Source organism: Antechinus flavipes, chromosome 5 (assembly GCF_016432865.1).
Source record: "Antechinus flavipes isolate AdamAnt ecotype Samford, QLD, Australia chromosome 5, AdamAnt_v2, whole genome shotgun sequence".
Classification (NCBI taxonomy): Eukaryota; Metazoa; Chordata; class Mammalia; order Dasyuromorphia; family Dasyuridae; genus Antechinus; species Antechinus flavipes.
The window spans coordinates 170,446,220-170,463,121 of record NC_067402.1 but is presented as its reverse complement, the minus strand read 5'-3'; the positions used below and the strand labels follow the sequence as shown (position 1 = coordinate 170,463,121).

The following is a 16,902-nucleotide window of genomic DNA, read 5'->3' as shown; positions in this document are numbered from 1 at the left end:
GTTCTTTCATCGGTGTACTGAACCACCACAAGAAGGACCAGGCTAGAAAGGATGAGTAGTGTAAAAAAGCCAATACCACCAAAAACAAAGAAAAAGCCTTACCGCCAGTGGATCAGGCATTTTAAAAAACCATTAAGTTTCATGGCTTTGAAAACTAAAGTAATTTACAACATATCATGCAAAGATAATTCATCATTTAATCTTAAAATATCACAACTTCCTAACAACGGGTTAATATATAAAACACATATTTTGATGTTAAGTTCTACATTGAATAAGTACAGAGAATATATTGCATTTGATATTTTCAATATAGCTGAATCTATTAATGCATAATGTACAGGTATAGAATGTGGCCCCAAAATCATGAGATTTGATATAGAAGCACTCTCACCTCAACAGCAAAAGAGAGAAATTTTCTAAATTCTACTTCTAGCATTCTGCCTAATCCAGTTTTAAATTGACCTTAGGGATAGAAATTTCACAAACTCCCTTGAAAATGATGTAATTTTCCCACATCTGTTTAGTTTTCTCAATGCTTTACACTATGATCATCTCTTGACAACAAGGCAGATTAAAGCTTATTAGAGGAAGGCTATTTAAGATGCTCAACCATAGTGTTCACAATGTCAGTTAGCCAAAGTAAAAGAAAAAAATAATGTCATCAATCATCAAAGAGAAAACCAGACTTTCTCTTTGGCATCTGCCCTTCAGCTTTCCTTCCCCTACCCACATTGAAGAAAAACACACACACACACACACACACAAAACACAGTTTTAGATTTGTGCTCAAATGCCTTCATCTATTAAAGGCCATGGATGGCAAAACTGTCAGATCAGACCCTGACATAGAGGAATGGATTCTTTGTTCTCCTTGTTCTTTCCCACCCCACAAAAAAACCAAACCAAACCAAACCAAACAATGACAAAAAAACTCTATTCCTCAGATAATCAATAAAAAGGCTAGTTTCAAAAAAAATGACTGAGTGTTTTACTATTAACAGTTTTTTTTAAGGTTCACTTCAATATCTCTATATAATTTCCTTTCCATTCTTATAACAACTACAGATATGAGGACAGAGAAACAAGAAAGTCTTCAAAATGGAGAATGGATGAGGAAAACTTACCATCTGGCGGCATCAACACCTTGTTGTTCTGAGTACACCATCCCACTGGATGAAGCTCAGCTGTCATCACGTCACACCAGAAATCGGCCTTTCGATCCTCTCCATAGCCACAGTAACGCAGCAGCAGGAGCTGTCCACATGTGGTTATGATGGTCGCCACCCAATACGTGTCTGGATTGTTCTTGTTAGCTACTTCTAACTTCATCCCAGGCTGGAAGCTGCTCTGAAGGCTGATTTCAACCTTATAAAATCAGAAACACATTGCAATGATTATAAGATGCACAGTAGGGAGAGGTGATTTACATAGCTAATATGAATCGATAATAATGCAAAAGCCAACCCAACTGTGCCCTGATTAAACAAACAAGGAATGGGACCATTGTAGAAAATAATGCACAAAAGTAATATTATAGTGGATCACAACATAGCATTTTCACTCTTTTTGTTTGCTTGCATTTTGTTTTTTTCTCAGTGTCTTTCCTTTTTGATCTGATTTTTCTTGTGCAAAAAGATAATTGTATAAATATGTATACATATATTGGATTTAACATATATGTTTAACATATATTAGATTACTTGCCATCTAAGGTAGGGAGTTAGGGAGAAGGGAGAGAAACTGGGAACACAAGGTTTTACAAGGATCGATGTTGAAAAATTATCCATGCATATGTTTTGAAAATAAAAAACTTTAATAATAAAAAGTAATATTATTATTCTAAAATCTCATCAGATAGATTTGTTTTAAATCCAACTATCTATGAACATGTTTGCCAACTCAAAAGAAGTTGCACCACTCTTGGTCTGTATTATATAATGTCCCAACTCTGAAGGACTTAAGATCAAAAATGCTATCCATACCCAAGAACTGATTATGTCTGATTATAGATTGAAGCATACTTTTTTTTTAACTTCATTTTTCTTGAGAGTTTTTTTTTGGGGGGTGGAAGAATCTGTTTTTTCTTTTGCAACATGATTTTTATGGAAACCTTTTATATAACTTCACATGTGCCTTCTCAATGTGGGAGGGGAAAGTGAAAAAGAAATTGTTTTACATGTAACTGGGAAAAATAAAATGTTAAATAAATAGGGAAAAAATGTCTGATTGATGATATGTCAAAAGACATCAGCATCCAATAAATGCATGAATGCCTATGTGGAAAACATTATTATTTGTCCTATGGAGAATATACAGAAGAAGAAATATTCTCTACCCCCATGAAGCTCACAGTCCAGTAAAATAGAAACATCCATAGTCTGAAAGGTAGTGCGAGGACATTTTTAAGTGAGCCATGGGATGATTTACTTTTCTCTCAACTACAGCAATTAATCAAAACTATCTCTCAAAGCACAGAGAAGGTTGTGATCTGTCAGTGAACAGTGAACAGAATACTCACACCATGAAATCATGGATCACTGAAGTATAGAAGTATAACTGGTTATACCACAGGCTGGTAGCATCGTGGAAAAATTATGTGACTATATAACATTGGGCAAGTTATAACATGCTTGCCTCAGTTTCTTCATCTCTGAAATAGGGATAATAATAGCATCTATCTCTCTTTGGATTGTTATAGGATTCAAATTATTTGTCAAGGTGCATGTATGCACCTTGATATATAAAAATGGTAGGTATATAAAAAATGCTTGTTTCTTTTTTTCTACGTGCAGGTATGAAAAAATTTCTAATAAAAGCAGTTTTGAGACTTAGCTCTTTTAGCATTATCAGGCTATGCTTAATTTTTAAAGTTCTGAGGTTTCCTGAGCTGCTAGTCATTATTAAGCTGTAAAGAGCCATCCCTTGAAGGAAGAGTTTTATAAAAGAATCCTTCACATTAGATAAGATGGAAATAAAAAGAACTTGAATAAGGGGAGCTCTGCACTCACAGAGGAACATCCCTATTCCAAAGGAGCTGCCAAGCTTGATAATCTAGCACAAGCATTAAAAGCAGTATCCTAATTTTGTTATATGATGCTCAGATCAAGTTATGCCCTGAACAGTTGAGAAAGTTGCTTTAAAAGGACTATGTTTCTCAGACAAATTCCTACTTCTTATAAAGTAATATTTATAGTACTTAAAAACACATATCCTTAAATTTTTGCTGTTAAATACAATTTCCTTATTTTAGTTATAATCCAATTAAGAAAAGGATTGTGCTTTCTTTGGAACCTTGTCCAGTGCTGAACATGTCATCTGTACTCTGTGGAGAAGCAATATTAATGATAAGAACTGTTTTCTATGAGTCTGAGCCAATTTACAATGACTTATAACTAAGTACTTCTAACCACACAAGAATCTTCTGCTTTAACTGCTGGACCTTAGCCACTATGCTTAAACTTAACAACTACATCCTAAGTTCAAAAATATTAATAAGTATATTCAGATTAAAAGTAAACACCCTGATGGAAGGAATAGGCCCAAGAACATAAAAATATAAAAGATAACAGGAAAGAGTAACTCAAGAAAATAAAGCTTTTCATTTCAAAGTCATCATCTGACCTTTTGCATAGCCAAACCACTCAACTATCTTTCCCCCATTAATTGGAAAAACCAATAAATCCTGTTATTTAAAATGAACCATATAAAACTCTTAAAATCCAATACACAGGCTTTATTTCAAACCTCTCCCAACAAATGAGTAGTCAAAGAATGTGAACAGTTTTCAAAAGAATTGCAAACTATCAATAACCATATTTTTAAAGACTTCATATTAGTAACAATAAAATAAATACTATTCAAAACAACTCTGAGGTTTTGCCTCATATCCTAACAAACTGACAAAAGATAAAAACAGTTAATATTCTGAGAACTTCAGAGAGATAGGCAAATTAATACATTGTTAGTACAGCTGTGGATTCATCTGTCCAACTTGCCTAGAAAACGATTTGGAATTTTGCAACAAAAAAATGACCCCTCAGCTGCAGAATTTTACTTAATACTTACTCAGTGTACAAGGTATGTTTATTTGCAGGAGAGGTATTCAGAAATAACTATGATGTAAAAAATAAAAGACATCAAAAAATATATATTTTTTTAAAAAGACTTCATCATCATCTTTTCCCTAACCCAAAGCTTTGTATATTCACATAAAAGAAACATATGTAACTGTAGAAAATCAAACTGATTAAGTCTGTCTACTTGGTTGTTTTAATAGAGCATCCCTAGAACTATTCACTGAGTTTGTAGACTTTCTGTTTGTCCATATTAATGGCACCTGCCTCAGGCTGTGTGCCCCCAGAGAGCAAGGACAACATCTGTCTAATTTGTTTTGCACAATACTCAGCACATCACCACCTGCAGTCAGTCAACATCTACTGAGTGAGTGCCCACCACTGCTAAAATATGTGCTTAGGTACTATGAGGTCTGAGAAGATACAGCTATGTTTAAATCAATATTACTTGATAGCAATGAAGATATTACTTTTAAGGACAAGAGAACTTTCTGTGATAGATCTTTTGCAGGTAAAACCAAATGTCTCACATTTCCTTGTTAGCTCTACTTCTTGAAACAAACAAAACAAAAAAATAAGTTTCCTTCCATTCTTTACTCTTCAATAGTTTTTTGGTTTTTTTTTTTTTTTTTGCTTCTTGGTCATTGTTTAACATCTCTTTCTGAACTTACCCTTAACCATTTAAATGCAAATCAAGAAAAGAAGAAAAAAAAAAAAAAAGATGGTTTTTACATACATGTTTGAAAGATGTATGAGGGGCAGCAACTGCGCCTGTTTCTTCCAAATATTCACCCCAATTAAAGTCAGGGTCTTCCATGCTTGAACCTTCATCTGTTCAAAAACAAGACAAGATAATACTTAAACCAAAATAAAACACCCCTAAAAACATAAAAATATTAATCCCATGGTGAAATATGTAAAGGGAGAAAAGCAATTCAGGCAGACTAGAAAACTCTTTAATGCAAAAAAAACTGATGCACTAGCTTAGAGGGATTTTGTTGGATTCTGCACATGGCTTTGGTTTGCTGGTTATCAAGATGACTGCTGGGAAAATGAAGCCATAAAGAAATTCCACTTTGAGGTCCTATTAGAGTCAAGGTTTTAATAAGCTTTCTAAAAACAAAACAAGTTGCTCCAGAGTATTTCAGCATCTCACTGACATCTTTGCTGAGCTTCAGTGCACTGATTTGGAAAGTTACTGAATGTAGTAGGAACCAATGAAGCAATTCTGACTTTTTTATTCGCTCCTCTTACTTTATGTATTCACTGAATTTTATGTGCTTGGCACTACATTGGGCTCTTTGAAAAGTTTTGTAAAATAAAATCAGCTTTCTTTAGGTCATTAAAAAATCTTCATTTTATGGACAAGGAAACTAAAATAGAAAGATTATGGTCATTTGGTTAATGGAAGGTGATGACAATTAATTGTACCAAGATTACAGATTCCACCATTCTTAATGCTACACCAATGATGACATTCTCACTAGAAAAAAAGTCCCCGATTCAAATGATCCTCCACTCTAATGAAGCTGAGTTACCTAACCCATAACATGATACAAAAAACACAAATACATAATGTGGCGCTAAGCTTGACACCATCTATTGTAACTTTTCATCCTTGACAGAATTTTGATCTTATGTCATCACTGTTAATGGCAAACTTACTCTAAAATCTACCTACAAAATTTATTGAGAAATTACTTGTCACATATCTAGAATTCTTTCCTTTCCAGGAATCTTCTCAACTCATGATAGACTGCAACACACATGTATGTTGTCTCCCTATTAGCATGTAAATTCCTTGAAAGTAAGAATTATTTGGATTTGTTTATTTTGGGAGATTGTTAGTAACTTTTTTTTTGTATCTCTAATACCCCGGCACATAGTAGGGCCTTAAATGTGATTAAACACATACGACAACTTAATAATCTTCTTGCAACAAACATAAAATGTTTTTCCAAATCATTTTCATGTTCATTCAGCTTGATAAGTACTACTGTCTTCATACAGGTACAGCAGCAGAAAGTGAGAATTTAAGCCTCCTGGTACCTACTAATTTGAAAAATATCCAAATGTCAATCAAAGGGAATAGGCAAAAGGTAACCAAGATCACTCTCAACTGTTTTAAAGGAATAAAACAACAGAAGAGCACTGATTCTTAGGATTTGGGCTCAAAGCCTACATCTGACATAGACTACTTCTTTGAGACTCAAGCTAAATCATTCAATCTCCTGGGGCCTCAATAACCTTATCCATTCAAATGAGAGGGTTGGATAAGATGGAATCTGATATTACTTTTAGTTCTATGATTCTAACTAATATACTTCCTGTAAGATTGTTGTTTTTTTTTTTTTTGGGGGGGGGGGGAGAAGAATCATTTAATCTCCGTTGGCCCTCCTGATCAGCAAAATAAAGGGGTTGGATTAAATGGTCCCTGAAGAGGATCTCTTTCAACCCTGGATCTAAAGGATCCTTTTAAAAAGCCTCTGAAAAAACTGTCTACAAAATCGCCCCCCTCCACATTTACTACTTTTCTTCTGATTTTGTGGATGTTCTATTTACACAAAAACTTGTTAATTTTAATGTAATTAAAATTATCCCTTTTACACCTAAGTTGACTGTTTCTTGTTTATTCATAGTGTTCACCTATCCATGTCTGATATAATATGTTCCATGTCCTGTTAATTTTCATATAATAGCTCTCTTTATCTCTAGGTCATGTCATTTTGACCTTATCCTGGTAAATAGCATAAGATATTGGTACGTGCCCAGTTTCTGCCATACTGCTTTCCAGTTTTCCCAACAATCTTTACCAAATAACAAATTCTTATCACAAAATCTTAAATCTTTACACTTACCAACTATAAGGTTATCATATTTATTTGCTGTTGTAAATAGTATGTCTACTGTACTCCATTGACCTACTTTTCTAAAATTAAGTCTTGATTTGTTGACCATGTTACAATAACTGACCAGAAGTGTACAAACTTGATCTTTCTCACATTTTAAAATTTGTGCTCAATATACTACTTCCTGATGAGACCAATAGATTCTATAAAGATTCATCATCAAGAAATTCTAAAATAAAGAGTACAAAATATATCCAACATAAGACCACATAAATTCAGAATAAAATTTTGGAGATGATCTATAAATTTCTTAAACTCAAATATTTTATCAAGGAAATTATGACAGTCTCTTCCCCTAGACAAATCAATAAATATTTAGTAAGTGCCTATTATCTACCAAGCATTCCTATTAATACAATGAAAATTCATCAAAAGTCACATTAAGAAAAGTAAATACAATGAAAATTCATCAAAAGTCACATTAAGAAAAGTCCATAGCTTCTCAATTTTAAAGAAGAACCAGGACATTAATCAATAATAATCACTGTAAAGTTTCTTGATTTGAAAGAGCTATTTGAGTGATCAGATTATTAAATTATTAATATAAAAAAGATATCCACTTCCACCTTCCCAAAAGAATTTGGGATACAAGTGTTTTCACAAAGGGGAAGAAGAAAAAAAAAAGTTTAAATGTATTTTATTGTCAAATAAAGATACTTCTAGCATTATAAGATCATAGACAGAAGACAAGAAGGGACCTTGAGGGTCTAAACCCCTTCCCTAACCTTATACATATGAGAAATATGAGGTAGACACAGGTCAGATAATTCAGGTCAGATAATTTGCCCAGAGTCACACAGCTACTTAAGTGTCTCAGGTGAGATTCTGGATTCCCAAGATCAGTGCCCTATCTCCTATACTATACCGCCTCACGTCAAGGTTAATTTTAAAACTACAACATATTCCTGAGTTAAGGGAATAGGAATTAATGGGCAGGGGTAAAAAATAAATAACATGTTTATCCATCTATACTTTTTTATATTAATGAGTATTATTTCATTTGATTAGACTTCAGCCCTCAAGCTGTCAATGGGAATTTAATCTGTATAACCTTAAAAAGAAAGAACAGTAAATACCGAGAAAGAAATGGTGATCAGCTCCTGATCTTTGGAAAGCTTTCAGAATGGCATCAAATGAAATGCTAAGTATGAGCCTGGGGATTAAAAAATAAATAAATAAAGTATCTGAAATTAGGTAATGCAAATGGTTTCTTATCTGGAGTGTTTCTTAGACAATGTCACTGCTTTTATTTTTTTTTCCCACTTTTTTTGAAAACTTACTAAGTGTTAACCGGTCACGTTTTAGTATAGCACAAAAAAGATTTAGCCATCTCCTGGGAGGAGATAACCTTTGAACATCTCTGTAGATCAGATAAACCTAAGACTTTGAGGGAAAAAACTGAGACTTCTCTTCCTGATGAGCATGTTGAGTAGGATTCTCCAAATGGATAAAATCATCTGCAATGGTCCTTGAGGCACCTGTCACAGTTTTAGGAAGTCGGCTGAGATTCCTGGGAAAATTCTAACAAAGGCCACTTTTGTAAGTCATAAAATTAAATTAGGGTAGACTGGGGAAGAAAGAACACTGTTGAGCCCTATTTGAATCATTTCACAAAACAGGCAATGAATCAATTCAGTACCATATTAAATCCCAAAATGAATAAAGGGTTCAGTTAAAAGATGTAGATTTTCCCTAAGAGTCTTGATTTCTTCTTTCTCAAATAGAAAAAATCCAATAAATACAATGGTTGATATGTTCTCATCACTGAAGAAGGAAAAAAAAAAAAAAAAAAAAAAGACAGGTCCCTTATTCATCCTACACTCCCCCAGTCTGAATTTACATCAACGTTTTATCTACAGACTTCATCAGGAAATTACATTTATTGTGTCTATAAAAATAATGTCAAGAAATCCATTTATCACTGTGTCAGAATATTGTTTTGCTTGCTTTTATCACATAGAAATTGAAGGAGCTGAGAATTCCCAGAAATTGTACTTTGGTATATTTCCTTCTTTGTGCTTCTTGTAATAATGCTGTCAATTTTGTCTGCTGGAGAGGGCTTCAGTTCCTAGACTACCTCATCTATTTGTACTCATTCCAAGCACGTCACTTGTGTTCACAGGATGAGGAGTAATTTTATGTTGTGCCTATTTCATTTACAGGACGTGGGTGTCAGTTATTGATCCTCACTATTATTTGAGCTTTCTTAAGGAAAAGAGACCAGGACAGGAGAGGAAAAGAGCTTGTTAATGAGACTCCAAGTCCATTGTTTTAACTTGAAGTTCTGCTTCAGAAAAACCAGCACTGTCAGGAATCACAGCAGTTATATGACCAGCAACAGGCAGAGAGATACACACGGGAGAAAGACACGAGGACAGATCTTCTTCCCAAGATTTTGTTTGAAAAGGACTATATTCGCTTAGAGATTGCAGGAAATAAATCATGTGATAAGAAAGAAGAAAAGCTAGAAATGAGTTATCCCCCAAAAAAAGATGCATCAGAAGTTTGGGATCATTTAAACCTAGCTAAATGTTTGCTTAAAACAGCTGTACTCGGATGCACAATATTGGTTTGTTGTATTCCATATAGACCATCCGACAGGCTCTAATTGACATCTGGACAGCATTCATTTATTAAAGAATCCTATTAAATAATGAACAAGCTTTCTAAAGCTGGCTTCTGAATTGAAAGGGATTCTTTTTTATTAACAAATGTCAAACTTTAATGCTTTTTGTGATAGTGTATTTGAATATTCTCAAGAAGGACTGAGACATCAAGGAGGTGACATGTGAGTGAGTCGGATTTAATTGAGGGAGGATATATCTCACTAAGTCTGACTGGTTTTGGTCCTCCTCCCAGTAGCTTATTCTAACACCTATTTTTACTTTCACAAAGTCTCTTTTTTTGTTGGAAAAGCCACTAAAAGTTCCCCTGATGCAACTGTGAATGCAGAACAATAGGAAATACTCCCAAGAAAGAATCAAGGATCCGTATCCTTAGAATATTAGATACAGCATAAATTATGAGGATACGGTGTCATAGTGGATGGACCACTGCACTTGAGAGTCAGGAAAACTTTATTTTTTCACAAGATCCCCTACAGATGTCATTCAATTACTCTCAGCCTCAGTTTACTTCTCTGTAAAATAAAAATAACAGCCCCTATTTCCCTGGGTTTTTGTGAGGATGAAATAAGATAAAGCACATTTACAAACCTTAAAGCCTATATTATATCATATTATATCCATGTTTTCAAAGCAATACACCAAGAATAACCAGAGAGGGGGAAAAAATTGCCAACAGAACCATGACCTGAACCATAAACCATGTCAGAACAGACTTTCTTTGAACAGGAGGCTGACTTCAAGTAGAAGAGGTATAATATTTCTAACATGATAGCATCATTAACAAACAGAAGAAAGTACTTTAGGCAGAAGGAAACAGTTAAGGTTTCATAGAAGTGAAAATCCAATGCTTAGCTGGCTTCTAAAGATTTTAGAAAACTTCTTGGATCCCAGCCCCAAGAGGATAGTTTCGGGACAATACACGAAGCAAGATATGGTCAAAGCCAAAAGCTAAGAGCTGAAAACCATTACACTCAGCAAACACTGAAAAAGAAAAAGAAATACTTAAGAAAAACTGGAAAATACACCAGAAAAAATTCACCTCATTCCGGTAAACTTATTTAGCGCCTACTAAGTGCATGAGAGAAAAGCCAAAATGAAAACTACCTGTCTTTAAAGACCCCTCACATTTACTGGTGCTAAGTGAAATGAGCAGAACTAGGAGATCATTATATACCTCAACAATGATACTGTATAAGGATGTATTCTGAAGGAAGTGGATTTCTTTGACAAAGAGAAGATCTAACTCAGTTTCAATTGATTAAGGATGGACAGAAGCAGCTACACCCAAAGAAAGAACACTGGGAAATGAATATAAACTGCTTGCATTTTTGTTTTTCTTCCCGGGTTATTTATACCTTCTGAATCCAATTCTCCCTGTGCAACAAGAAAACTGTTTGGTTCTGCACACATATATTGTATCTAGGATATACTGTGACATATTTAACATGTATAGGACTGCTTGCCGTCTGGGGCAGGGGGTGGAGGGAGGGAGGAGAAAAATCGGAACAGAAGTGAGTGCAAGGGATAATGTTGTAAAAAATTACCCAAGCATGGGCTCTGTCAATAAAAAGTTATAAAAAAAAAATAAAAAATAAAAATAAAGACCTCTCATTTACTGGAGAAGTAAACCAGAAAAATAATTAATAATAATAATAATGTTAATAATTAGCACATGTAGAATGTTTACTATGTGCCAGACACTGTGCTAAGCACTTTATAATCATTATCTCATTTGGTCCTCACAACTATTATTATTTTTTTTAAATCATGTTCCACTCTTTATGATTCCATTTGGAATTTTCTTGGCAAAGACACTGGAGTAGTTTGTCATTTCCTTCTCCAGCTCATTTTACTGATGGAGAAACTGAGGCAAACAGGGTTATATGACTTGTCCAGGATTTGAACTCCGGAAGAGGAGTCTTCCTCCTCCATCTCCTGCAGCCTACCTCTGCACTATCTGACTGCCCCACAACAACTAACAGGAAAATGTTATTATTATTCATTTTATAGATGAGGAAATTGCAGCAAATAGGTTAAATTATTGCCCAGGGTCACACAATTAGTAAGTATCTGGGCTGTATTAAATTCAGTTCTTTCTGACTCCAGGCCCAGCCTTCTATTTACTGCATAGGAGTGGGAAGCTTAGAGGAATTCAAGAAAGCTTCCTATAATTGGAGCTTTGCCTAAAACTAGAGAGTGTTTAAAAAAACAAAACAAAACACTAATGAGATATTCAACTTTTGTCATACCTAAAGTTTAAGTCTAAAAGGAATTCTTATAGAGATTTCTAGAAAGGAATCAATCTTCACTTGGATTTTCTCACTTCAACAACTCCACAGCATGGGTAAATGTTAACTCTCAGCTGATAAATATTTAACAATCAGCTCAAAAAAAAAAAAAAAAAAAAAAAAAAAAAAGGTGCCACGATAAATTTTATCAGTATTATTAACACTTTTATTTATCACTTTCTTACTCATCTAGAAAGTCAACAAAACAATAAAGAAGCAAGCTCCTTTGTATATATCCCTGGTATAAATTGTTACACTGAAAATTTAACAATATGCTGGACAAATCATTAGCTGGTTCCAAAATGGACTTACTTCAGAGGTTGTTTCAGACCTTTATTTTAATCAGCCACAGTCCTTTTGAATCCTGAATCATATTAGCTGTCCCTTTTATCTTTTTTGTCTTTTGTGAAAATTTGATAATCCTTTGTCTTTATCTATGTCACTGACAAATCTGTTCAGCAGGATCCATCCAAGACAAAGCCCTAAAACATATCATTAGACTTCCCTGTAAGTTGACATTGATCCATTTAATCAACACTCATTCAGAAACCTCATTTCCTGGGCTATTTGCCTTTCACATAGTCTCTTCATCTTGTCCATAAGAATTTCATAAAAGAATCTTGTCACATGTCTTGCTGAAATCCATATATAACTTTCTCAAAGCATTTCCTTAATCCAACAATATAAAGATTTCATCAAAAAAAGGAGTGAAGTTACTTGTTCTTGGTGAATAAACCCTTGTTGGAGCCTAATGATCCCCAAGTGTCTACAAGCCATTCATTTCTCTTCCAAATTTTTCTAGGGATAATGACAAGATTATAATCTATAATTTTCATAGCAAAACTGGAAATGACCATGAGGGTTATGTTGTCCAATTATCAGCAATGCATCTGCCTCATTGTACAAAGGCGAAAATTGGACTCCAGGGTGACAATCAGGATTCAAATTAATAGCTTATGCTTTCAATACTGTATCATTCTGTTGTCCAGAACCCACCTTTTTAAAAATCAGGACAATATGTACCTGTTTCCATCCTTCTGAATCCTCAATTCTCCACAGTTACACAGAAAAAGAATACTGGCAGCAATTCAGTGGGCTCATCTACAAGTTCATTCAGAAATTCTGAGATATAATTTGTCTGAACCAACACACTTTTACTCACAAATAGTCAGGTGTTCTATTACTATCTCATCACCTAGCCTGGGCTTAAATTTCCCCTCTAAATAATCTTCATGAAGACAAAACCAAAATAGAAATTAGATAATTGTCTATTTTCTCTCTGCTATCTTAATATACCAATCCATTCTTAACAGTAAACCCAGCTCTCTGGAAATTCTATTTGCTCTGAACATACCTTTAAAAATAGGTGCTTTTGGTTGTCCTAAAAAAAAACCTCAGTTCATTCTCGACTTTAGTCTTCCTAAAACTGTTCCCTCAGCTCTATACAATTTATCATTAATATGAAAAATGTTACAATTCAATTGAAGACTTTTTCTTCTTACATTACATAGAAGGTAAAGGAGAGGAAGAACAAGGAAAGGGGATTCATTGAAAATTTTTCAACTTTTAAATTTCTTATAAATTAGTAAATAAATTTTTCATGTTAGGTATTCTTGGATCTGGGAGTGGTCATGTCACTAATTTTTAATGTCAGCTTGCAAAATTCTAAAGACATACTTTAAGAAACATGAAAGTAAAGCATCCAAAATGTGCAATATATGGTTTGAAAAAGATTGCTCAACTGAGGCATATGAAACTAAAATTACCTTCCTCCCATTCTGCCAAAAACAAAACAAACTAAATAAAGATAGATAATTAAATATGTAAATAAATGGATAGGTAAATGAATGAATGAATGAACAAAGAAATGAATGAACAAACAAATGAATGGACAGACAAGACACAATGATTTTGTAACTCGAAGATTAAAATGAATAAATGAACTCACCTGAATCATACTCATTGTTACCATTGGCTGGACTGTTACATTTCTCCAATGACAAATGTGAAGTCTCTTGCATGTTGGAAACCAAGGACACACTGCTCTCCATTCAAGGAAAACTATCTTCCGCTTCCTATTTCATCCTGTAGGAAAAGGTTCCTAATAAAAAATAAAAATAAAAAAAAAACAACATTCAGAACAACAGTCACATTTTAGGACATGTTCATCAAGTCACTATATTTCCTATTTCTCTAGAAGAGGCAATTATGTCCTTCTGTATTTTTATTACGACTATTAAAATGTAAAGGATTCTGACTAATGAAGGCATCAGGAATCCTGGGGTCATTTCATTAAATCAAAACAGAGCAAAGTCAAGTTCATCATTACTTCATCTGCTCTTGGAATTGACTGGCATTATCTTACCAAAAGGTGATTAACACTGCTAAAGGCAGTGTGGTAGACAGTGTATCCCATTTGGAATCAGGAAGATTATTAGAAGCCCCCAAACCAGTCACTCAGTAAAATGTGTATCATCTACCTCAAAAGGTGGCTATCAGATCAACGAGACAATATGTCAAGACCCTTGCAAACCTTAAAACAAAATAGAAATGTGAGTTATTACTATTGTTGCAATGGAGGGGCTGACCATTGAGGGCTTGATCTATTGTCCCTGGTTGATATTAAAGTATATGGGACATATTTTCCCCAACCACATGACTGCCTAGAGTGATCAAGGGGCAGATACAACGTGAAAAGGCGTTTTCTAGTTGGTTGGAGAATGAGAAGGGATGTTAACTCAAATGGTACTGAGCACAGATTCAGAAAGATTCATCTTCTCCTCCCACAACCTCCTTACAATTGTCTGCATCATGTCTCTCCAATTAGAAGCTCACGATCTATCTTTTGCCTCTCTGTACCCCCAGCACTTACCACACTGAGCTTAATAAATGGTTTGCTATCTGATTAACTATCTTGCTCTCCACTTGGTCAATGGTCTAATTCTTTTGTGCTTATTCTTTCCTGTGAATGAGCATCCTGAGATGCAAGTGCCCAAGTGACCATGAGTCGGAAATAGCTATCAGAGAGATCCCACTGATAACTAGAGTTGATAGCAGCAGGAACAACCAAGTCCATTAAGGGATCCAGCCCATTCACCACCAAACAATTCTGCCCGGCCCATCTGTCAAAACACCAGGCCCTTCACGAAGGTTTGGATGAGCCAGAGAACAATCAGGGGGGACTCCTCCAAGGGGAAAAAACACTTCCAAAGCCAAGAGTGGAGAGACACTCTTCAGCCCCACATCTCCACACAAAATTTGTGCTTTATGTCCACCTGGGATTGTCAGAAACAGTGCGCTTTTCGATTTACCAGTTTGTCTTGTAAATACTTTTTTTGCTATACCATCTCAGTGAATATCATCTTATAAAAGCAATTTGTTGTCAAATGGGCAGCCAGTACTGGCGAGTATACCCAATGGGGACCCAACATTATTACAAGTCTCCAATCACTCAGAGTTATCCCTAGAATTTAGAAGAAAATGATAAGATTTCCTCTGGAAACCTAACTTGCCAGTAAGAGAGTGGAAAGGAGGGAGGGAGAGTAAGCCCAGGGGAGGGGAGGGGATACATTATAACAACAATTATTATTAACTCAGCCAAAATTTAAAAGAAGAATCATAATTGATTTCACAGATAGCCAGTTTCAATGTCAGCTCTGTAAAGCTAGGGAAGCCACCAAAAACAACAACAAAAAAATACTTTTTTTTTCTTCCTTTAATAGCTAACAATTATACAGTATTTTATAGTTTGCAAAAGCCCTATATATTTATTTTTTCATCATTTGATCTTCTCAATTAGTTGGTGAAGTAGTAAATGCTGCAAGTATCATGATGTCTTATTTCTGAGGCATCTAGAGATGGAAGGTGATTTGCTCTTGATCGCCCCTCTGAGAATGGGTCTGTTTTATTTAAAACCAAGTGTTTATCAACTGATTGCCTTTTCCCCTTTGTCACACTGGTTTTTCTTTAATTACAGCAAAGGTTCACCAAGAAATGACTAGGAAGTCATTTCATGACTAAGAAGTTCGTAGAGAAAAGTAGTTGTATACATGATTTTTCTTTACACAGAGAAAAGGAGAAACAGAGTTTTGGACAGAAGCTATTTTCGTCATAATATCGATGTTTTATTCTAATGTTCCCTGAGCTTTCCACTACTGCAAAAGACAGGAAATTGCAAAAATCAATAAAATGGGAGTCAAAAACATAGAACACAGCAATGACCAGCACAATAAAATTTCCAAAGTACTTATGTAAATCGCCACTAAACATTAGCATATTATAAGAAACTGTATGTGTACTGTATATGGCATTATGCTATTTTTTGCTTGCTGTCCAATCATTTCAGCCACATCTGATTCCTCATGACCTCATTTTGGGATTCCAGGGACCAGTTTGGAACTCATGAAAATGAGTCTTCCTGGTTCCAAGCCCTAAACTTTATCCACAAAGTACTGAGCAATGTAAAGATTCAGTTCTTGTCCTTCACAAAGTAGTCTAACACTGACAACGTGCAATATCACAGGAACCATCTGCCCCAAAAATATAAGCTCACTTTATTCACAATCCCAGAGGCAGTATAAAAAAAAATTCTGAGTGTACAATTACAAATTAATCACTTGATGAGCTCCATTTCTAAATCACAACAAGTCACTTGACCCTGTCTGCCTCAGTTTCCTCATCTATAAAAATGAACTGGAGAAGGAAATGGCAAACTGTCCCATTATCTTTGCCAAGAAAACCCAACATTCCTGAACAATTAGTTCCTAAATATCATTAATTAAAAGGAAACTGCCTTAAGGACAGATGGAGTTTAACAGAGGACATTTATATCCACAGTACTGGGAACAGAAAATATTTACTCTGGGAATCCTAAATCTCTGAATCACTCAGATGCCGATGGGGCAAAATTACATTCTCCCCATTGCATTCCCCTACCATTTACATATATATATGTGGATGTTTTGTTAATCATACCTTTCACCAAAAAACCCCTTTAGGGAAC

The 16,902-nt window shown here is 34.7% G+C and overlaps 1 protein-coding gene across 1 annotated transcript in view; it reads right to left on the bottom strand.

Moving 5' to 3' along the window:
• The window catches only part of SFMBT2 (Scm like with four mbt domains 2), a 301,913-nt gene that overhangs the window by 239,687 nt on the left and 45,324 nt on the right, over positions 1-16,902 (bottom strand). Inside the window, exons 2-4 of the mRNA XM_051962302.1 lie at positions 13,849-14,001; positions 4,813-4,907; positions 1,128-1,368 (exon numbers count right to left, since the gene is read on the bottom strand). Of these exons, the coding sequence (XP_051818262.1) occupies positions 1,128-1,368; positions 4,813-4,907; positions 13,849-13,951 (439 nt within the window). The 5' untranslated portion in view covers positions 13,952-14,001. The remainder of the gene's footprint in view (positions 1-1,127; positions 1,369-4,812; positions 4,908-13,848; positions 14,002-16,902) is intronic.